This window comes from Microtus oregoni, unplaced genomic scaffold, assembly GCF_018167655.1.
Source record: "Microtus oregoni isolate MIOR12 unplaced genomic scaffold, Mior012 000058F_ref0000040, whole genome shotgun sequence".
NCBI classification, from domain to species: Eukaryota; Metazoa; Chordata; class Mammalia; order Rodentia; family Cricetidae; genus Microtus; species Microtus oregoni.
In genome coordinates this window covers 8986588-9009514 of record NW_024543834.1, presented here as the reverse complement: position 1 = coordinate 9009514, position 22927 = coordinate 8986588, and the positions used below count along the sequence as shown (strand labels likewise).

At 45.4% G+C, this 22927-nt stretch overlaps 1 protein-coding gene across 1 annotated transcript; it reads left to right on the top strand.

The window, feature by feature from the left end:
* The first annotated feature begins 473 nt into the window (after window positions 1-473).
* On the top strand, window positions 474-22478 carry Matn3 (matrilin 3). Its single transcript, XM_041639454.1, has 8 exons — window positions 474-681; window positions 4473-5039; window positions 7811-7936; window positions 10204-10329; window positions 12575-12700; window positions 15615-15740; window positions 19054-19164; window positions 22444-22478. Exons 1-8 carry the CDS (start codon window positions 474-476, stop codon window positions 22476-22478), a joined length of 1425 nt encoding a protein of 474 aa, XP_041495388.1.
* Window positions 22479-22927: the final 449 nt, after the last annotated feature.

Sequence of the window (22927 nt, the reverse complement as noted above, 5' to 3'; positions counted from 1 at the left end):
GAAAGGTATGTTGTGTGAGACTTTTGCTCTTAACCGGGAGTCAGGCTCACCTGCAGGTGAGTGGGTACAGACCCCAGGCGTTTGTCAAATAGGACCTGGGAAACAGAACTGGCTAGCACAAGAGGGTGGAGCAGGCGGCCCCCTAACTCCAGCCGGGTTTTACAAGGAGGCAATCGGCCAGGAGGCGCCCAGTCAGGCCCACCGGACTAGGCGGGCGGTGACCACCGTGCCGCTGGCCGCCTAGCCCCAGACATTCCGCTCCTGCCACACTGGAACGCTCAGACAGAGCTTCTTGTTGGCCTTTGGCGGCTTTGGGCCAGGGTGGCAGGGCCTTCCAGGGGGCGGAGTGGGGCGGAGCCTCAGAAGCGGGACCTTTAAATTGACTGCCAAAGTGCGGCCCCACGCCAGCGCCTGACCTTGTGAGCCCAGGCCACCTCCCGGCTCACAGACCCCGGCAGTTCTTCGAGCCCATCATGTTGCTCCCAGCACCCGCGTGCCACCTCCCGGGACTTCTGCTGCTGCTCTGGCCGCTGCTGCTGTTGCTGCCCGCCGCCGTTCCTGGACCTTTGGCCCGCGCGAGTGTCCGCCGACTGGGGACACGTTTCCCCGGGGGCAGCCCGGGGCATCTCCCTGCTCTGGCAACTCCCACCCGAGAACCTTATTCTGGGGCCCGCGGTGCAGGTATAGCAGGGCAGACGGGGTACCGCTTCGTAGGAGAGGAAGTCATAGCCCAAGCTGGAGGTGGGAAGAGAGGCGGGGATCCCCAGAACGCAGGCAGTATGCCATATACACCGAATGTTTCTTCATTCTAGCACCCCAAATGGTGTGCTGAAGGAGGCATGCTCGCGGCAATCCTATGCAAAAACTAAGGATCCGATAGCCAAGGGGCGGGGGTAGGAGTTGGGGGTGTAAGGTCATGCGCATGACCATGATAGCATCTGGTATCCTGAAATTCAAACTTTCTTGTGAGCTGGGAAGTGAGCACGGCGCACACGTGGGAGCTCCAGTCAGGGAATAAGATGAGGGCTCCCAGCTCTACCTGGCCTGGATTTCTTGGGTAGGGAAAGCAAACCCTTCTTGACACCCTGTTTGTAGTTATTTGGAAATCTCCATCTATTTTGCATTCACTGTGTGAGCCTTTCTCCCTACGGGGGGGGGGGGGCGAGGGGGGATGGTAAAGGGGGAGAAGAGTCTAGAAGGAAGGCAAGATCTGGAAGAAGGGAGACTTAGTGGAGGATGGGGGAGGACTAGGAAGGAAAACCAAACTGTCGTGTCCTGAAACTCTATTGGTGCTTTACTCGGTTCTGCCCAAGACCCCAAGACCGAGTAATTTTGCTTACGCTTACTGGGCCCCCACTCCAACTCATGCTCTGCCAGATTGCCAAAGACACAGTCAGATCTGGTCTTCAATGAGCAATTCCATTAATTTTGCTCTGAGGAGAGAAAATCTACACAGAGAAGCTGATAGGTGTCCTTCATGTATGTCCACAGCACATACAGGGACCCCAAGGCTTAGCATGGTGAAATAACCCAGAATCAGCATTAGATCCCCTAGGGAAACTCGGAGCCCTAAGAAGTCAAGCAAGGGCTCCTTCCACTGTATAGCTTGCCAGGATCTCCATAACATCTACAGAAGGTTGTCTCTTCCTTACCCTAAGATCCAGCTCTAGTCTGTCTGGTCTTGAAAGAGGCTGTAGCTAATCCTGCTCCAGGTAACCAGGCTCATCAGTGATGCTGTCAGACCAATTTTCATGTTTTGTCCCCTCCCGTGACTTGCTGGATATGCCAAGAATTGGCTCAGGAAACTCTTCCATCATCCATGATTTGTAATTCCAGATTTAAAACAGCAAGAGCCAGCTATGTGGGGTCAAGCAGGGCTCATGAGGGTTAAGTTGAGCCAGGTGGTTAGCTGGTTGCTTCAGGCTGGGGTAGAGGAGAAAGACTTTTCTATGGAAATAAACATGACTTCTATTCTCCGCCCTGGGGGAATAGGACTGGGAGAAGGATGCTAGAATTTGCACATGGTGACCATGGCCCTTTATAGTCTGGCCTGCAAACCTGATCTCAGACAGCAATCTCTTGATAAATGCCACATTCTACTCCTCCAAATCACTCTAGCAACCAGGAATTGGTAAGCTTTACTGTTGGCTTTTACTGCTGACAAGACTGGCAAAGATGGGCGAAACTGTGGAATCTCTCCCTCTCTCTGTCTCTCTCTCTCTCTGTCTCTATGTCTGTCTCCCTCTCTCCCTCTCTCCCTCTCTCCCCTCTGTCTTACATAGCCCAGGCTGGCCTCAAACTCACTATGTAACCAAGGATGACCTTGAACTTCTGCTGGGATTAGGGGAACGTACCACCTCACCGTTGGTTTGGAGGGACACCAACTTGGGTTGTAAGTGCTGAGTTACAAGGCTTGCACCATAGTGGAAAGAAAAAGTATACAGACCTATATTCAGTTAAGATTTTCCACATGGATCCTCTTCCTTGTTCTTGATCCCTCAAAATCTTGAAGGAAATTGTGGAGCTGCTTAAAAAAGAGATTTGTAATTCCTTTTGACTTAAACAAATACATGACATATGGCTTCTTTTGGGTGGTGACTCAAAGTCAACGTGCAAACGTTGGCTGGGCACATGAGATGATGTTGATTTTTGTGGTGGAAAACATTGCCTCAGTGGGAGCAGCTGCTATGTACTAGAAAGGCCTTGGGGCTAGGAGACAGGAGTCATGGAGGCCAGGCTTACTCCACTGCTTATCAGGGTTTGCTCCCCTAAACCTCCACCAGATGTGTATGACGAAACCTCTGCACTGCCCAGTTCACAGGATCCTGTGTTAGCATTCTACAATGCCTACAGGTCTTTCAAAGTAGGGTGTTTTTTTTTTTTTTTTGGGTGTTGTTTTATTAGCAGAGCACATACAGCAGATACAATTAAACCAAGAGGTTAAAATTCCGATTTCTGAAAACAAAACTGAAGGCTGTGTGTGGTGGTACATGCCTGTACTCCTAGGCACGTGGGAGGTGGAGACAGGAGGATCAAGGTCCTCCTTGGCTTTGTAGTGAGTTGGAGGCCAAACTCGGCTACTGGAGATCCTCTCGCAAAGAAACAATAAGTAAGTAGATAGATAGATAGATAGATAGATAGATAGATAGACGGATGGATAGATAGATAGAAAGAAAGATAGATGGATAGAAAGATAGATAGACGGATGGATGGATAGATGGATAGATAGACGGATAGATAGACGGATAGATAGATGATAGATAGATGGATAGATAGATATGGATGGATAGATAGATAGATAGATAGATAGATAGACGGATAGATACATAAATAACTGAGGGGCTGGGGATGTAGCTTGACAGCCCAGTATTGCCTAGTACACACAAGGTTCCAGGCTTGGTCTCCAGCCCTCAAAATGAAACACATAAAGCCCACCAATGACAGAGGCAAAAATCCCTCTTCCAGACAATGCCTTTCCTCTTAGAAATGACTTAGTCTAAATACTTTATTTTTTAAAAATATATTTCACTTGTTTTTCTGAGAGTACCTCACAGTATATCTTGAACTAGCCTTCCTCCTTAGCCTCCGAAGTGCTTTGACTACAGCTGACATCATCACTCACCGCTACTAATTTGTTTTGGAACTACATACTGACGGAGCAAATAGCCTTAATCTGTCCTTTTATTAGGAAAGGAGGAGCCGTGACGGACACCTCCTAAGGACCTCATTTTTACCTAGGGCTGTGGTGTGTGTGTGTGTGTGTGTGTGTGTGTGTGTATGTGTGTGTGTGTGTGTGCACACGTGCATGTTTGTGCGTGTGGATTGAAAGTGGAGAATGGACTAAAAAAGAGATGTGCTAACTGGATCCTCTCCCATCTAGTCCTGGCAGTGACCTGGCTTTGGGCGGCTAAGAGAGGGCTGTGCAAATCAGGTTAGAGGAAACAATGTGAACTAGAAAAGAATAAATGATGGTGAACTTGTGTTGAGTGACTGGAGGGCACAAGATGCCTTTGTGTAGAAAGGATGTCGGAGCTTTGAAGGTGAGGGTTCTTCTTTCCTGCCATTGCAGCTGATGTGTAGCCAGCAACAAGTAAAAAGATGCAAAGAGAAGTGGCCGAGAGAGTCTAGGGGAGGAGGAGAGACACCAGGTCATAATCTGCGATCCTTAAAACAAGATACACTCCCAAAGATGGAAGGGCAGTAGCTGTGTGTTGTTATCCCATTGTCTCAGCTGAGACTCACATTTCAATGTGAATTCTCACTAGGGGATTCTGAAGGCCCGGTGTTCTCAACACTCAGCACAAGCATGGCTTCTGGGAAGGAAGCAGGCAGTGATACTGCTGGGATTAGGGGATGCTACCAGACCTGGCTTCTCAGAATCCCAGAGTTCTCTGGGAGTGAGGTCTGTCCCGTTTCTGATCGTGGTCTGACTGCTGCTTAGCCTTTTGTGTTCCTCACACCCTTCCTTGCAGGTGTTTGCAAGAGCAGGCCTTTGGACTTGGTGTTTATCATTGATAGTTCTCGTAGTGTCCGGCCTCTGGAATTCACCAAAGTGAAGACATTTGTGGCCCGCATCATTGACACCCTGGACATCGGGGCAGCTGATACGAGGGTGGCTGTGGTGAATTATGCCAGCACTGTGAAGATAGAGTTCCAGCTCAACACCTACTCAAACAAGCAGGCTCTGAAACAGGCTGTGGCCCGGATCACACCCTTGTCAACAGGCACTATGTCAGGGCTGGCTATCCAGACAGCGATGGAGGAAGCCTTCACTGTGGAGGCAGGAGCTCGGGGGCCCATGTCTAACATCCCCAAGGTAGCTATCATTGTGACGGATGGGAGGCCCCAGGACCAGGTGAATGAGGTGGCTGCCAGGGCCCGGGCATCTGGTATTGAACTGTATGCCGTGGGTGTGGACAGGGCAGATATGGAGTCCCTCAAGATGATGGCTAGCAAGCCCCTGGAAGATCATGTGTTCTATGTGGAGACCTACGGAGTCATCGAGAAGCTTTCCGCTAGATTCCAGGAGACTTTCTGTGGTAAGTTGGTAAGTCTTAGTTTCCAACTAGCAAGGATGTTATAGTTCATACATTGTGTTCCTGGAAATTGGTTTGGAAGGATTTATTTGTTTTTAAGTTGTGCGTATGTGTGTGGGTACGTGCACATGAGGCAAGAAGCCTCAAATCCCCTGCAGTTGGAGGCAGTTAAAGTCACCCCAGATGGGCAATGGGCACCAAACTTGGGCCTTCTGCAAGGGAAGTATGTGCTCTTAACTGCTGAGCCAATGTTCCAGCCCCCTGGAAAATGCAGTATATTCGTTTTTTGGGAGGGGGTAGAAATTTTATGGAAGAATTAAACACATGCAATGCTTTTTTGGGAGGTCTCACTCTCTTTTTTTAACCAACCTAAACACATGGTGTTGGTTTAGAAATACAAGGCTGTACTATATGTAACTCGGTTTGTTCATAAAACCTTCATGTTTGCATTAGACGTGGTAAGTTCTGGAAATAACCAGAATAAACAATCCTGCTGCTCCCTGATGGGGTCAGAAATAAAACCCCAAACCCAAAACCCAAACATTCAAACTCAAGACATCTCTTCAGTGCCCTCTTCTCCACCGTTAACAGTCCTCCCCTCCCCTCCAGATGTTTGCCTTAGCTTGATGTCTCCAGATTTAACCCTGCCTCTCTTGTTCTCCCGCAGAAGCCATAGTGGTGTCTGCCCCTGGAAGGACCAGTGGGCTGGGTCCCAATATCACTGTCCATGATTATGCAATGAAAGCTCATTTTCGGATTTGACTCTTTCTCTGCTTATTCTTTTGTGGAACAATTGGATTAGGGACGAGAAGGGTTGTGTTTTCTGATTCACTTAGATGCAAGGAACAGTTTAAAAACAAATCATTTTGTTCATCTTCTATTCTTCCTTTTGGATGGAGTTTGAATATGATCATGCTAATTTTATTAGCATTTCTTTTTGGCATGAATTAATCAAATGCAACTGTATGAATCTATTCCATGCTGGAAGCCTTCTTTTTTAAAATCAGGATGTGACCTGGGTGTGATGGTATTGCCTGTAACCCCAGAATTTGAGAGGTGGAGTTCAAGGCCAGCTTCAGATATATCCTGAGTTTGAGGTCACCATGCACATTATGAGACCATGTCAAGAAAAAGAAAACAGAAATCTATTTTAAAATCTTTAGAAAAATAGAATAATGGTTTGTGGGTGTCTCGATCTAAAAAATCATTTGGAGACGATCATTTGAAAGCCTCTGTGGAATGTTGAAATGAGTGTGGACACTGTTCCAATTTAGGTGAATTCCTAAAAACGACACTTTGTGCCATGCACATTCTGTATCTATTCATACTGACCACCACATACCAAGTCAAGGAAACTGCTCCCAGCCTTCAGATACTATTATGGAGTTGGTGAAAAAGACAAGCAAGGGAGCCAGTGGCTACAGTTGCAAACATCAATGAGACTCTATATCTAAACGAATGTGGAACTCAGCATCATCAGTGGGTCAGGAAATAGTACATGAAATCTTGGCCGCATTGCGGTCATTCCTGGCTGAGATCCCCTTGCCTTCTGTGTCCCAGGACACTAGGCTTTCACAAGACACCACTGGCTATGATGGCAACTACTTGGCATTTATTAGGCTCTAGAAAGAAAGTGCCTTTTTTTTCCTCCTTTTTTCCCAGAAAACCCCCTTGACTGTGGGTGAGAGCTCTTCCATTAGGGCTCTGGTCTGTGGCTAGGTTGGGTCTTAAAGTTAGCAACTAGGGGTGGGCTCCAAGGCTGTAAAGTGGGGAGTGAGTGGCAATCTTTCCCTCACTTACAAAAGGCCTGCTTGTTCTGGGGGCAGCAAGGCGGGGGGGGGTGTCCTCTCTGGAAAAAACGGCTGAGGGACAGTTTGTTGTAGTCAACGGGCTGGAAAGATTATTGCATGAAAAGGCGCTCCTTGGGAAAATATTAGCCTTGTCCTATTTCCAAGGGCACTGGAGGCTGCGTTACCTGCTACAGGAGTGTTAGTCTCCTCTAACAGGCCTTGGCTTTATAGAAATGACTAAATTCATTGATTCGTCTTTTAAAACACGTCACTGGGCGTATGTGTGTTGGGGGGTCATTCCAATGAGATATAAATGTTTCCAGGAGCAAGGAGGTGGAGCTATGATTTAGCCAACGTAATCTTATATCTTTCTTTTTATCTCTTTGTGTTTATAATTTAAATCCATCATCTTTGAAGCTACTAAGAAGCCAAGTAGATATGTGGGCATTGGCCATGTGATGGGCATGCAGAAGGAGGCTGTTGGCTGGATGGCCTTGCACCATTTGCGTGCTCAAGCAGATCCACTGCCCAAGTGTGAGTTAGTTCCAGGCTGATAGGCACACTGTGTTCCAGTGCCCTTTAGGCACAAAATGTGGAACTGTTGCAAGCAAGGTCCCAGCTATGCGGGACCCGTAGCTCATAGCACTGTTGAAGGTACGTTATTATTCTCCACAGCTCTTATGGTCGAGAGGCAGGAATCTGTCTCATGGGTATTCAATTTGGCCAAATAAAACATCAAGTTGCCTGATTGTTTGATTCCAGCAACTCCAAATTCAGAACGTCCTTTCTCTTTTGAGAGATGGTATGGCCAGATCTCTAATTCTAAATTTACAGCATCTCAAATCAGATATTTAATGCTCCCCCATCCCCCGTTTTAAATAGTGAAGTCAAAATGGAGTCCGAAAGAAACCTGGAGAGGCAGAAGGAAGTGACTAAAATGATCCTTTGGTATTGACGTAACTGCCGTTCCTGTTCTCTGCCTAGCTCTGGACCCGTGTGTGCTTGGCACACATCAGTGTCAGCATGTGTGCATCAGTGATGGTGACGGCAGGCACCATTGTGAGTGCAGCCAAGGGTACACCTTGAACGCCGACCGGAAAACATGTTCAGGTGAGGCTTCCTCAGGGTGCAGTGGTGGAACAGGAGCTCTCTGACGCCTCTTCTCCCGGGGTGGGGTCTGTCTGAGCCTTTGACTTCAACCTCTTTTCTCCTGGGTGCCTTCTGGCAGACTTAGCACCACTCAGCAGCTTTTCTTGATAGAGAACTTGATAGAAAAGTGAGAACCTACTCAGGGCAGTCTAGCCTAACACAGGCCTCGGTACTATTTTCTTTCTTTCCTTCTTTCTTTCTTTCTTTCTTTCTTTCTTTCTTTCCTTCTCTTGTTTTTTGGGGTTTTTTTTGTTTGTTTGTTTTTCGAGACAAGGTTTCTCTGTGTAGCCTTGATTTCTGTCTTGGAACTAGCTCTTGTAAACCAGGCTGGCCTCGAACTCACAGAGATTCCCGTGCCTCTGCTTCCTGAGTGCTGGGATTCAAGGCATGTGCCAGCACCTCCCAGTTTGTTACTATTCTATTCTAAAAAAAAAATTAAGCCAGGCAGTAGTGGCACATAACAGGGTTACACAGAGAAACCCTGTCTCGAAAAAAACAAAAATCAAAACCAAACCAACCAGCTAAACAAACAAATAAATAAAATAAAATAAATTTAAATTATATTTGTGTCCTTGTGTGGGTATGTGTGTGTGAGCGCAGGTACCCGAGGGTCTCCAGGAGTTGGAGTTACAGGTGGTGAGCCACTGCCTGTGCTGTTAGGAAGCAAACTTAGATTCTCTGCAAAAGCAGTATGTCTCCTTAAACACTGAGCTGTCTCTTCAGCCCCTTCTTTTTCTAAAAATTAATATTTTAGATTAGTATGCAGATAGGTTTTGTCATGGCATTTTCATGTTTGCCATTATATTTTGCTTTCATTTTCCTCAGCACTGCCTCTCTCCCTAGTTTGCCTCCCTCCTTCTCCCATTTTAACACCCTTTCTGTTTCCCAAGGACACTTATCCCATTCCCCTCTCTCTGCTTCTCACCTCCCTCAAGATCTCTTCCTCTTCTCCCATGAACCCTTTGAGTTCTGTGATGTACAAACACACACATCCAATTTTAGTAGATTCCTCATGAGAGAAAAGATGTGATATCTTTTTGAATCTTTTTTTCTCTTGTTTGACATAGTAATTTCCAGTTGCATCCATTTTCCTGCAAAAATCCTGGTTTCAGTTTTCCTTACATCTGTGTAAGATCCCATTGTGCGTCTGCACCACATTTTCTTCATCTATCCATCTGCTGATGAACATTTTGTGGGTTCCATTTCCTGGCTTCTGTGAACAGCTGTAAACGTGGATGTGTTGTGTTGACCTAAGGTCCTTACTCTGCTCGTTCTTTTCTTTGTTATGGGTTTTAAAGAAGACACCGATAAAAGGAATGGTGAGAAAAAAGGGATCCAAAACTCTTTAAATGTTTTCCTTTATTTTATTTCTTTTGGTTTTTTGAGATAGGGTTTCTTTATGTAACCCTGGCTGTCAAGGATTCACTTTGTAGACCAGGCTGGCCTCGAACTCACAGAAATCTGCCTGCCTCAACTTCCCAATCCTGGATTAAAGGCATGCACAACCACCACCCTCTATTTTTCCAAATTTATATGCTAATTTATGAATTTATTTAAGTGTTACACACATAGACATAGGCATGCATGTACGTCATCTTCATGCAGTGCCCATAGAGAGCAGAAGAGGTTTGGGGTCTCTTGGTACTGGAGTTACAGACAGTTGTGAGCTGCCATGGATGCTGGGAGTCGAACTTGGGTCCTTGGAAGCACAGCTGGACTTCTTAGCCAGTGAACCAAGTCTTCAGCCCTGGGATCCAAAACTCTTGATACTTTTGGAGATTTGACACCTTTTCCTGGGTTTTATTTCATTAGACACAAGCATCCCAATTTTTCTCTAGGACAGTACACACTCATGGACACTAGAAGTAGAGAGAAAGGCCGAAGGTCCTGCTCAGTGGTATCTAGGTACCACACAGAGTCAATGAGGAACAGGAATTAGCCTTTTTACCCTTCTTTAATCGTAGGAGAATTTTTGTGAAGAAAACAGACATCATTTAGTTCAAACTGCTAATTTTATAGTTAAGAAAATTGAGATGCAAAAAAGGGGAAGAGGTATATGTATCAGTGGGTCTGTTGGCAAAGGAACAGGACCAGAGAGTAGGATCCAAATTCCATCAATGCCTGTGCTCACTCCCTCTGTTAGTGTGTGTGTGACAGCGTGACTGCTAAGGGTTTGCTTGCCTCATCCTTTCTATGTGTCCACATCTGCCATACTCATCTCTTGACAGCTATCGATAAGTGTGCCCTCAACACCCACAGATGCGAGCAGATCTGTGTGAATGACAGAAACGGCTCCTACCACTGTGAGTGCTACGAAGGTTACACCTTGAATGCAGACAGAGCCACGTGTGCAGGTGAGTGCGCTGTGCACACGTTCACCTGTCAGCGTGCCCAGTGTTGAAAGGGAAGCCTATGGCTGGAACTTGATCAGTTTTCCATTTTAGCCACCCTGGGGATTTTCTGTTTCTTTTCTTTTTTCTTTTTCTGGTTTTTCCCAGGCTGGCCTGGAACTCAGATAACCACCTACCACCACTGCTCTGAAGGGCTGGAATTTAAAGTGTACACCACCTCTGCCCAGCTGTATAATCTGTATAAAAAATCAGAAATGGAGGGAGGGATGGAGGAAGAGAGAGAGAGAGAGAGAGAACTCTGTAGTGGGGAACCTGGCCAATACCTTATGAAGTAATGAGAGATCAACATCACTAGAGATGACCTCATTGCTCTGGCAGTGAGGGCTGCTGAATCACGGAGTCAGGATGAGTTAACTATGAAGCAGATTCTGGAGACCAGCATGGGGTCCAGATCTAGCTTGATTCGGAAGTTCACTTGCACATATACATATATCATCCAATCAGCTAAGGACACTCCGTGCTATTACCCAATGATCCTGAACATGCGTGTAGCCAGCATCATGGGAGGGTGTACACGAGGAACAGCATGTCCTGGCAGTGTGTAGTGGACAATGGGCAGGAAGCAGGTAACACTCTGGGCTTGGTGCCATTCTGTGGGTCTTCAATGTGCCCGGATCCCATTATGTGTCCTCTAGGATACTAGAGACCCTGCTCAGAGCAGCAGGAACCGTTGGTGCTTCTCAGGTCCCCTGTCTTTTAGAGACACCAGCTGGACAACAACTGTTCCCTCCCTGACAGTCTCACCTGATGTGGCAGCACAATTGGTGTATTCTTGCTAAAACTTTAGAAGCATGAGGAAACCTCAGACAGACCCAAAGGGAGAGAGTCTTAGTCCACCATGTTTTCTGGTTCTTCTCAAATGTGTCAGAGTCATAAAAACAAAGGTAGACCAGTAAAATATCTCAGTATATGACAACTTCATGTCATGTGGGATCTTGGATTGGATCCTGGACCAGAAAATGGACATTAGGAAAGAACTGGGAACATCTGAATATTGAGTGAAGATTAATCATCCTGTATTGGTGATTTTGGTTATCATAGTAGACTTATCTAGATTATTGGCATTTGGGAATAGAGAAAGTAAGTTTTTTAAAAAGCCTGAACTTGCCTTAAAAATGAAATTTTAAAGGTCAAAATAATAGATTAAAGCAGAATATGTTAGCTCATGGCTATCACCCCAGCACTTGGGTAGCAGAGGCAGGAGGGTCACTGTAAGTCCAGGTCTTCTTGGGCTGTAGATGAGACTCTGTCTCAATCTTCCCCCACCAAAATAGTTTCAGATATGTCAATACAAGTCTCTTCCCTTCTTTCTGGGTGTCGTGATCAATGACAGCAATTCCAGTGTTCAAGAGGCTAAAGATTAGCCAGGCAGTGGTGGTGCATACCTTTGGTTCCAGCACTTGGGAGGCAGAGGCAGGCAGTGCTCTATGAGTTTGAGGTCAGCCTGGTCTACTGAGCAAGTTCCAGGACAGGCTCCAAAGCCACACAGAGAAACCCTGTCTTGGGGAAAAAAAGCTGAAGATTTCGTGCCAGCTTTGGTTACATAGTAAGACCCTGTTGCAAAAACAAAAAATGTACCTCTATTGTATACCTGCCTTTCTGTTGTATATCTCTATTTATCTGTATTTATTCTGTATTTATTTATTTACCTACCTACCTATTGCCTGTTCATCTAATTCTCACAGGTAAGTACACTGAATAAAGAATTGGGTCCCAGACTCTCATTCCACCCTAAATTAGTTGGTCTCCTGGGTCTCTTGTACCTTATTTATGACACAAATGTTAAAATAGAATTTCTCCAAACTCTAATTTTTCCCTACTCCTGGATCTAGTGCAATTAGCTGCATAAGTGACTGGTCTATTTCTGGGTTGGAATAAGTACAATAAACCTAAAAGGAATGCATTAAGTATTAATGAGATGCTTGGGTTATAAAAAACTCAACACTGATGATATTGAAAGAAGACCTGAGTATAACGTCGGAGACTAATTATCATGTGTGAAGGATCTTATTAACTCTGCTAATTTCTTGTTAGAGCAAACAATGCTGACAGTTTTGTCTCACTTCCAGCCAGCTTCCCTCTCCTATATTTCAAGCTGTTTTAAAGCAAGCATGTTTCTGTCTCTGGGTACTGAAAGACTCTTTGACTTTTAATTTTTAAATTCCCCCCTTGGAATCTCTACTGGCAGCTCAGGATAAATGTGCTTTGGGTACACACGGCTGCCAGCACATTTGTGTGAACGATGGAGCCGGGTCCCATCACTGTGAATGCTTTGAGGGCTACGCTCTGAATGCAGATAAGAAAACATGTTCAGGTAAGGTCCATTCCACAAACCCTTCCCTGCTTGACTCTTTCTATGGTGGTGAAATGAACCTGCAATTCACAGGGAGAGAGGTTCTTGGGGGGAACTTAAAGACCCACGCTCAGGCGTCTGGCCAACTTACATGCTTAGAAGCATGTTGCCCGGGGGGTTGGTGAGCTCATTGGCTTTTCCAAACATAATAACTTCAGAAAATTACTGGGAAATGGGTAGGGAATGAGGGATATGAGAAATGCTAATGATATATGGGGTCCCCATCCAGGAAAAAATTTAGAACTCTGTACACTGGGGCCTTTTTAAGAAAATAGAGGAAGTCAGCTGGACAGTGATTATTTGCTGTGATAGGCTGCACTGATCTTTTTCCAGTTGAAACTTGGCCCCAGGGACTCTACTGTAGCGTTGATCTTTAAGCTGGATTCTTTTAGCAAAGGAGACTTTGTGAAGGGTTGACTCAGACCCACACAGGCCTTCCAAGGTGTTGGAAGTGGGGACATTCTTGACTGTTTCTAGCTGATCAATCTTCAGTGACTCAGGCCTTGTGACTTGGCTAACGAGCCCCTGCCGGGACCATTAATCCTCATTAATTTGATTTAGGTTCGCTGGTGGAACAGGGCGGCATTTATACACATCAAAGCTGTCCATCTGGAGAGGCATTTCTTGCTCTCGAGGTGCTGCTGAGTTGGGCACATTAGCACTTTCAGAACTGTTCCATCTGCTCCTCTTCCTCGGGGAATTAGATGTGGTGGGATCTTGTCAAGATAAATGAAGGGACGCGGCACATCGCTGGCTCTCTTGATTTTGTGCTTTTTTTTTTTAATTTTTGCTTTTGTTTCTGTGAGACCGTGATTCCTGCATCCCCAGCTGACCTAAACCTCACTGTGAAGCCTAGTGTGCCTCGATTTGCAGTAACCCTAAGTGCTGGGTTACCGTCTGTTGAGTGCATGGGTACCCCATGCCTGGTTCTTCCCCTCTTTAAGAAATGAAATCAGACATGGCTTCTAATCCCAGCCACTACGGAGATGGGAGCAGGAGGACTACGATCAATCAGTACAAGACAAGAAACAAGAACAGGGCTTTGGCCCTTGTAAAGGCAGAGAAAGAATCTGTGTCTGTCTGGAGTCTTTCTGGGTCCAATAAACTCTTTTCACTTGTCCTAGGCCATTGGACACAGGACCCACAGTGTGGTGTCTCCTCTGTTCCCCACTGAAGTTTGGGCATGCTACCTTTATCTCTGAAATGCTATTTATGTGATAAGCAGAGCACTTCAGGATTTAATTGAATATATCATCATTCATCTTATTAAGTTATTGCTTTTCTTTTTCCATATGAAAAAGAGAGAAAGGGAGGGAAGAAGATAGATAGATAGATAGATAGATAGATAGATAGATAGATAGATAGATAAAATGAACATTAGTGTTCAGGTCACCAGTGACCAATGTTTTTTGTCCCACCTCATAAGGTATCAGTGGTTGGTCTTTAGGCAATACAGTCCTTTGCGTGTGTGTGTGTGTGTGTGTGTGTGTGTGTGTGTGTGTGTGTAGCATCAAACTTAGCTCCACAGACAATGATGTCTGAATTAGTAATTTCCTTCACGGCTGTGACAAAATGCCCAGCCCAAGCACCTGAAGGCAGGCAGGAAGGAAGGAAGGAAGAAAGGAAGGAAGGAAGGAAGGAAGGAAGGAAGGGGGTTTATTCTCTCCACAGTTGGAGGGCGTAGTCTGTAATGTCGAGGAGGCCACAGCAGCTGGAGCTTGAAGCTGCTGGTCCCCCTGGAGCTGATAGTTAAGAAGCAGAGAGAGATGAAAGCTGGTGCCCAATCAGCCTTCTTTTTTTGTTTTTCAGTTCAGTTCTGGACACCAGCCCATGGGAATGGTATCACCCATATCTCTAGTGACTCCTCTTATCTCAGTTAGCTCTCTTTAGAAACTCCTTCACAGATGTGACCCCAGGGATTCTAGATTCAGTCAGGCTGACTCTCAGGGTTATCCACCACAGGCTTCCTAGTCGATTGTTTTTGATGATGATCTATAAACAGCATTGATAGGTTTCAGAAATGCCTATGGTAAGCTCTGTACTGCCATTGAGACTCAGTGCCCTCCAGTATATTGGGAAGGAGTGATGGAGGAAGGTCATTGGTTAAATAAAAAGAAACTGCTTGGCCCTCATTGGTTAGAAGATAGGTGGGAGGAGTAAACAGAACAGAATGCTGGGAGGAAGAGGAAGTGAGCTCAGACTCCACAGCTCTCCTCTCAGGAGCAGACGCCTCAGAGAGACGCCATGCTCCCAGCTCCCAGGCAGACGCACGCGATGAAGCTCCGACCCAGGATGGACATAGGCTAGAATCTTCCCGGTAAGCGCACCTAGGGGCGCTACACAGATGATTAGAAATGGGCTAAATTAATATGTGAGAATTAGCCTAGAAGAGGCTAGATAGAAATGGGCCAAGCAGTGATTAAATGAATACAGTTTGTGTGTTGTTATTTCGGGCGTAAGCTAGCCAGGCAGCCGGAGTGCTGGGGACGCAGCCCCGCCGCCCTTATTACTACAAATGGCGCCCAACGTGGGGCTCGAACCCACGACCCTGGGATTAAGAGTCCCATGCTCTACCGACTGAGCTAGCCAGGCAGCCGGGGTGCTGGGGATGCAGCCCCGCCGCCCTTATTACTACAAAGGAGAGAAGAGGAGTCCCCTCAGACAGCTGCCGGAGAGTGAAGGGGAAGGAACAGCCAGGCATAGCATGGGGAGGAAAGCCGTTTTTTCTTCCTGGAACACAGGAATCCGGTGACGACTCAAGGCTCCACTCTCAGCGCTGACTGAGACCAACAAAGCTTTGTATTCCAGAAGTTTGTATTTAGGGTTCTATTTAACTAACAGATAAACATTTTCTTTCCTGCATGGTTTGGGTCAGTCCGAGACAAGTGTGCGCTGGGCACTCATGGCTGCCAGCACATCTGTGTGAGCGATGGAGCGGCATCCTACCACTGTGATTGTTTCCCTGGCTACACCTTAAATGACGACAAGAAGACGTGCTCAGGTGAAGACGGGTCCTCTAAGTAGATTTCGTTTTAGGAAAAATCCATCTAGGAGGAACCACTTTTTTTTTAATTTATCATATTGAGTTGCTGTCTTCTTCTGCTATACAGTCTACTTTCTATAATTTGATCCCATTTTCTTCTCTCATTTTTCTTTCTAATTAATGTCTCAGCCTGCTTTTTATTGCTATTGTGGTAAATTATGCATAACAGCAAACTTATTAGTCTATCCGTTTTCAAGTGTTCCGTGTCAATGGTCGCCATGGTTCATCTTCAGAGTCTTTCACCCTCCTGTCTAATGCTCTGCAGTCACGGGAGAGTGACTGGAGACTTGCCAGTTTCCCCCAGTGCAGTGGGGGCTTTGATAGGCATCCTTAGATCAATTTAGGGGAGCACTGACTGCCCCTTTCACAGTCTTGCAGTGCACTCAATACTGCCTTGAGTTCTTTCCACTTGTTTACATTGTCTTTAATTTCTTCCAACAGTGTTTTGTAATTTTTAGTGTACAAGCCATATACCTGAAAACATTCCTAAGTGTTTCATCTTTTTTTATTTTATTGTGAACAGATCTCTGTTGGAGGAGTCCACTTGCTTGTTTACCAGCTGCTCAGCCCCAAAATAATCACACAGAAACTGTATTCATTAAACCACTGCTTGGCCCATTAGCTCTAGCTTTTTTTTTATTGAGAAAAGGAAAAAAAAGTTTCCGCCTCCTCCCAGCCTCCCATTTCCCTCCCCCTCCTCCCACCCTTCTCCCCTTCTCCCGACTCCTCTCCCCCTCCCTCTCCAGTCCAAAGAGCAGTCAGGGTTCCCTGCCCTGTGGAAAGTCCAAGGTCCTCCCTACTCCGTCCATGTCTAGGAAGGTGAACATCCAAACAGGCTAGGCTCCCACAAAGCCAGAACATGAAGTAGGATCAAAACCCCGTGCCATTGTCCTTGGCGTCTCATCAGCCCTCATTGTTCGCCATGTTCAGAGAGTCCGGTTTTATCCCATGCTTTTTCAGTCACAGTCCAGCTGGCCTTGGTGAGCTCCCAATAGATCAGATCCACTGTCTCAGTGGGTGGGTGCACCCCTCGTGGTCCCGACTTCTTTGCTCATGTTCTCCCTCCTTCTGCTCCTCATTGGGACCTTGGGAGCTCAGTCCAGTGCTCCAGTGTGGGTCTCTGTCTCTATCTCCATCCATCACCAGATGATGCAAGATATTCGTCAATATTGCTATAGGATAGGGTCATTTCAGGTTCCCTATCCTCAGCTGCCCAAGGAACTAACTGGGGACATCGTCTTGGGCTCCTGGGAGCCACTCTAGGTTCAAGTCTCTTGCCAACCCTAAGGTGGCTCCCTTAACTAAGAATTGTGCTTCCGTGCTCCCCCATCCAACCTTCCTTTATCCCAATCATCCTGTTTCCCCAAGTTCCCCCCATCCTCCCCTTCTCACTTTTCTCTCCCCATCTCCCCTTACCCCCATCCCACCCCATCCCCAAGATCCCAATTTTCTCCCCGGCAATTTTGTCTACTTCCCATAGCCAAGAGGATAACTATATGTTTTTCCTTGGGTTCACCTTCTTATTTTAGCTCTAGCTTCTTATTGGGTAACTCTTACATATTAATTTAACCAATTTTTGTTAATCTGTGTATCACCACGTGGCTGTGGCTTACTGGCTAAAGTTTCAGCATCTGTCTCCAGTGGGGCTACATGGCTTCTCTCTGTCTCCGCCTCCTTTCTCCCAGCATTCAGCTTAGTTCCTCCCCCCCAGCTCTATTCCCCTATAGCTCTGCTATAGGCCCAAAGCAGTTCCTTTATTAACCAATGATATTCACAACATACAGAAGGGAATCCCACATCTGATCTCTCTGTCTCAACTTTCAATTTTGCTATGCCAGTGCTCTGTAGTTTTCTAAGGGGTGTTTATAGTAAGAATATCCCATTGAGCATGTGGCTTCACAGATCTGAGTGTCTGTTAAGCAAGAACACTGGGCCAACTGTCTATCTTATACTCTGTACAGCGATGATTGGCTGATTTTGGCAGATACTTTCTGGCCAGGTATGGGCAGGAGGATCAGTAGCTCAAGCCAGCGTGGGCTGTCTGAACTGTCTGAGACTCGGCTTCAAAAATTAAACAGGAGGTGGCTGAGGGAAAATGAAGATGTGGGTTCAGATCCCTGGCACCCACTAAAGAGGCAGGTGTGGAAGTACATGCCCGTAATCCCAGAATTCTGTGGGCTTGCTCACCAATCAGTGAACTCCAGGTTCAGTAAGAGCATCTGCCTCAAAATATAAGGGAGGCAGTGATAAAAGAAGACACTTCATCCCTGGCGCCCCCAACCCAATGCGCACACACTTCAGGTTATCTAGGTTGGCCATCAATATAGTTCTGAATTGAATTTTAAGCTCCATAGTATGTAAGGTAAAAAAAATTATACTTCTCAATTGAAATCATTTGATAGAATAGCAGTCCTTTGTAGGAAATCAGGAGTGACCTAATTTTAATCTTTGAAGTATTTTGGGTGTATAGATAGATAACTGTTCTCATGTCCATGACATAAGAGAACCAGTAGGATAGGAAGACTGTCTTCTTTCTCTCTCTCTCCCTCTCTTCCTCCCTCCCTCCCTCCCTCCCTCCCTCCCCCCTCCCTCCCTCCCTCCCCCCTCCCTCCCTCCCTCCCCTCCCTTCCTTTCTCTCTCTCTCTCTCTCTCTCTCTCTCTTTCTCTCTCCTTCCCTCCCTCCCTCCCTCCCTCCCTCCCTCCCCCCCCTCCTTCCTTCCTTCCTTCCTTTCTTAGACAGGATTTCTCCATATAACCGTATTGGGTGTCCTGGAACTCACACTGTAGACCAGGTTGGCCTTGAACTCACAGAGATTCCCCTGTCTCTACCTCCTGAGTGCTGGGATTAAAGGCGTGCACCACTACCTTGTGACTGTCTTGTTTCTTTGTTTCTGGCGTCACCAACCACCTTTAAAAGCTTTGTATCACGGCTGATTTCAGACAATGACAAAAGCATGAAGAAAAATACAATGAACTCTCATATAAGCCTAACCCAGTTTTGACATATATAAACATTTCCCCAACGTTTCCTGAGTCTTCTGTGAAATTAACTTTAGCAAATATTTTCTCTTTCTTATTTGCTTTTAGATGATTTTACCTCCTGAAAGATGCTTTTACATAGGTGGCGATGATGAAGTGAATTATAGATTTCCTGATTTCTGTCATTCCTTTGTTTTGCCTCTAATGCTAGGCAGGTGTTCTCCACCCCCACCCCTAGTTCGTTGTAATCACTGGTTAACTGTAACATTTTGTGTGTTGTCATTGTCTTCAGACATTGAGGAAGCACGAAGCCTCATTTCCATAGAAGACGCTTGTGGCTGTGAAGCCACTCTGGCATTCCAGGAGAAGGTCAGCTCCCATCTCCAGAAGCTGAACATCAAACATATCCTTTCTGGAAGGTTTTCTTCCTCTTCCTCCTCCCCCTCTTCTTCATCCTCTTCTTCTTCTTCTTCTTCTTCTTCTTCTTCTTCTTCTTCTTCTTCTTCTTCTTCTTCTTCTCCTTCCTCCTCCTCCTCCTCCTCCTCCTCCTCCTCCTCCTTCTCCTCCTCCTCCGCCTCTTTCTCCTCCTCCTTTTTCTCCTTTTCTCCTCTTCCTCCCTTTTCTCCCTTTTCTCCTTCTCATTCTTCTCCTCCTTTTCTCCTCCTCCTCCTTCTCCCTCCTCTTCCTTCTCCTCCTTCTCTTCTTCTTCCTCCTCCTTCTCCCCTTTCCCTTCTTCTTCTTTTTTTTTTTTGAGACAAGGTCTCATATAGTCATGGATAGCTTCAAACTTGTGATGTAGATGAAGACAGCCTGAAACTTCTGGTCCTGCTAACTCCACCTCCCAAGTGCTGGGATTATAGGTGTGTACCACCATACCTGGTTTTATGAGGTACTGGGCGTTAAACCCACGATTCAGGCAGGCTAAGCAAGCACTCTCTCTTATCAACTATGCTACAACTCAGGCCCTGTCTTTGTTTAAATTTTTGTTTATAAATTTCGATTTCTGACTGATACATTAACTGTACTGCAATGGACATTGTGCTAATGCCATGGCTGTGACTTCTAGAAGCCAATGTAGATACTACAACTGAGCCAAACATTTTAGGATACTCTACCAGCAAGTATCTTATTCATTAGTGTAAGTTAAGCAATGGTAATGTATTTGAAAAGAATTCAAGCCAGGTAGTGGTGGCGCACACCTTTAATCCCGGCACTTGGGAGGCAGGCCAATCTCTGTGAGTTCGAGACCAGCCTGGTCTACAAGAACTAGTTCCATTCCAGGACAGGCCCCAAAGCCACAGAGAAATCCTGTCTTGAAAAAAAAAGACAAAAAAAAAAAAGAATTCAGAGTTCTTTTTCAATGACACAATAGATCATTTTTACTCATTCAACAGTTTTTTTGTTTTTTCTTTCTTTTGTATTATTACTTAAAAAAATACCAATCCAAATTCCCACACTCTCCCCTCCTTTCAGTCCCCTCCCTTTCCCAGCACAGACCCTCTCCCCACCCCTCCAACCCTAAGGGAGTGCCATGCACCCCACCCTGTGGAAAGTCCAAGGCCCTCCCTACTACATCTAGGTTGAGCAAGGTTTACATCCAAAGAGAATAGGATCCCATGAAGCTGCCATATGTAGTAGAGGCACATCCCAGTGTCACTATCAGTGGCCCCTTGTCTGCCCCAGACGTCAACCCCCTTCAGAGAGGCTTGGTTCTTCCCATGCTCATTCACTCCCAGTCCAGGTGGAGTTGGTGAGCTCCCATTAGCTCAAGCAAACTGTCTCAGTAGATGACCCACTCGTGGTCTTGAATTCCTTGCTCATACGCTCACTCCTTCCACTCTTCAACTGTATCTTGGGAGCTCAGTCCGGTACTCCAATGTGGGTCATTGCCTCTGTTCCCATCTGTTGTTGGACGAAGGTTCTATGGTGATATTTAAGATAATCATCAGTCTGGCTACAGGGTAAGGTCAGTTAAGGCACCCTCTCCTCTATTGCTTAGGGTCTTATCTGGGGTCATCCCTGTAAGTTCTTGGGCATTTTTCTAGAGCCAGGTTTTTTGCTAACTCCATAATGGCTCCCTCAATCAAGATATCTCTTTCTTTTGATATAATTGAGATATGAGACAGATTGCTCTCATATCTGTCCTTCCTCCATCTTGACCATCCCATTCCCTCAAGTTCTCCTCAACCCCCCATTCTCCCCTCCCTTCTACTCCCTGACCCCTGCTCCCAAATTTTTGTCTGATTCTAATTTTCAGGTGGGTTTGTATATGTTTTTCTTTGGGTTCACCTTATTATTTAGTTTCTCTAGGATCCTGAGGTATAGACTCGTTGCCCTTTGTTTATGACTAGTATCCACTTATGAGTGAGTATATACCATATTCTTTTTTTAGGGTCTGGGTTACCTCACTCAGGATAATGTTTTCAACATTTAAATGTAAAAAACTGCCTATTTCTTTCCCTAGTGCTTTTTTTTCCCCCCAGGGTTTCCCATGTAGCAGTGTAACAACAGTCCTGGCTGTCCTGGAACTCACTCTGTAGACTAGGCTGGCCTTGAATTTATGCAGATCTGCCTGCCTCTGCCTTCCAAGTGCTGGGATTAAAGGCTTGTGCTACCACTGCCCAGCTCCCTAGTGCTTTTTAATAGCAATTTATGTGCCTAATTGAGCTCTTACATAACAGAGCAACTAAGTATGATTCCTTAAAGTAACTTTTTTACTTTTTAATTTAATTTTTATTTCATGTGTGTTGGTGTTTTGCCTCTTTCTATATCTGTGTGAAGGTGCCAAATCCTCTGGAACTGGAGTTACAGACAGTTGTGAGCTGTTGTGTGGGTGCTGGGAATTGAACTTGGGTCCTCTGGAAGTGCAGCTAGTGCTTTTAATTGCAGAGCCATCTCTCCAGCCCATTTAAAAGTAACTCTTAGCTCAAAATCTTCCTATGTCCAGAAAAAAAATCAGTCGATCTATTGGATGTTGAACATCAGACGACACATGGTTATACAATTTGGTAAGCCAAGATGTCAAGAAATGGTTTTCAAAACGTAACATGACACTGTCTCACAAATTTCAAAGTTAATACTCCGAGTGCTAGCTCTGGAAAAGAACTTTATCTCAGCATCGCTCAACGTAACAACTCTATTCCCATATACCTCAGAGGAATGGAATTCAGACAGGGGTAGGCACTTTGAAGGAGGTATGGGCAGCATGGCGGAATCAGCTTCCAAACCTTGCACATGCGTACTATGGTGTTTGTCCTTAGCCAGCGTTCGCTCTTCCCAGAGTAGTATTGCTGTTCTCCTCACCACACACGGAAGAAATCTTTCTCTTCTCTCATCTATTGAAGGTTTTCCAGTAATGTAAAATCTAGAAATGTAAAATCTCCAGAGAGCCAAACCAAGGGATAGCTCAACAATTCCTTTAAATCAAGACTTCATAAGCATTACTCTCCACTGAGAAATATTGTTCCAATTCAGTTTTGGGTGAGAAAAAAAGAACTGAAGATCTCTGCAGGAGTATAGTTTCGTGATGAATTTTTGAATTTTAGATTAGGCTTTTGATGAGGCAATCATTCTGTTCACTTCTAGTGGGACATGATTTTCTTTTGTGTGGAAGTTTTTGAAAACATGCTTATATTTGCTAACGTGTTAAACGTAAGTCACTTTGGCCTTAACGCCTAGCCACTTGACAACATTTTGAAGAAGCTGCAAGTTAACTGAATATGGACAAGTACATCGTCAAACTGCTCAGAAATTCTCGCCTGGAAACGGGGAGTGCTTAGTACCTGCAATATGTTTTCTTTAATACACTTTATGTTCGACGTTCCTGATAATAATCTGCCGCTATAAATGCTTGGCTGTTATTCAGTAAACAGTATGAGGGTTTCCTGGAGGATCAGTTTTCAAGGAAATAAATGTGCAGACCTTTATAAAGAGCTTTAATGCCTCTAAGCTATGACTGTGAAATCATTAATGAGACGAAAAGTGAAAAATTCAATGTTTTGTTATTGACTGATTGAGCCTTATAAGTTTTAAATGTTTATATTAATAAGGTGAGCATATTCACAAAACCTCATCTCTTTTCTCTTGGTCATATTTATAATACAAACCAGCCTTACTATTGAGAGTGCAAATTTTATGAATATATAAAGCATTCAAATAATTAAACT

What these genes read in the sequence shown, in the direction of transcription:
- Matn3 (XM_041639454.1), top strand. Translation starts at nt 474, where the DNA reads ATGTTGCTCCCAGCACCCGCGTGCCACCTCCCGGGACTTCTGCTGCTG. An exon ending in ATTCCAGGAGACTTTCTGTG is followed by an intron (nt 5,040 to 7,810) that starts GTAAGTTGGTAA and finishes TTCTCTGCCTAG; the next exon opens with CTCTGGACCCGTGTGTGCTT. An exon ending in AGACAGAGCCACGTGTGCAG is followed by an intron (nt 10,330 to 12,574) that starts GTGAGTGCGCTG and finishes CTCTACTGGCAG; the next exon opens with CTCAGGATAAATGTGCTTTG.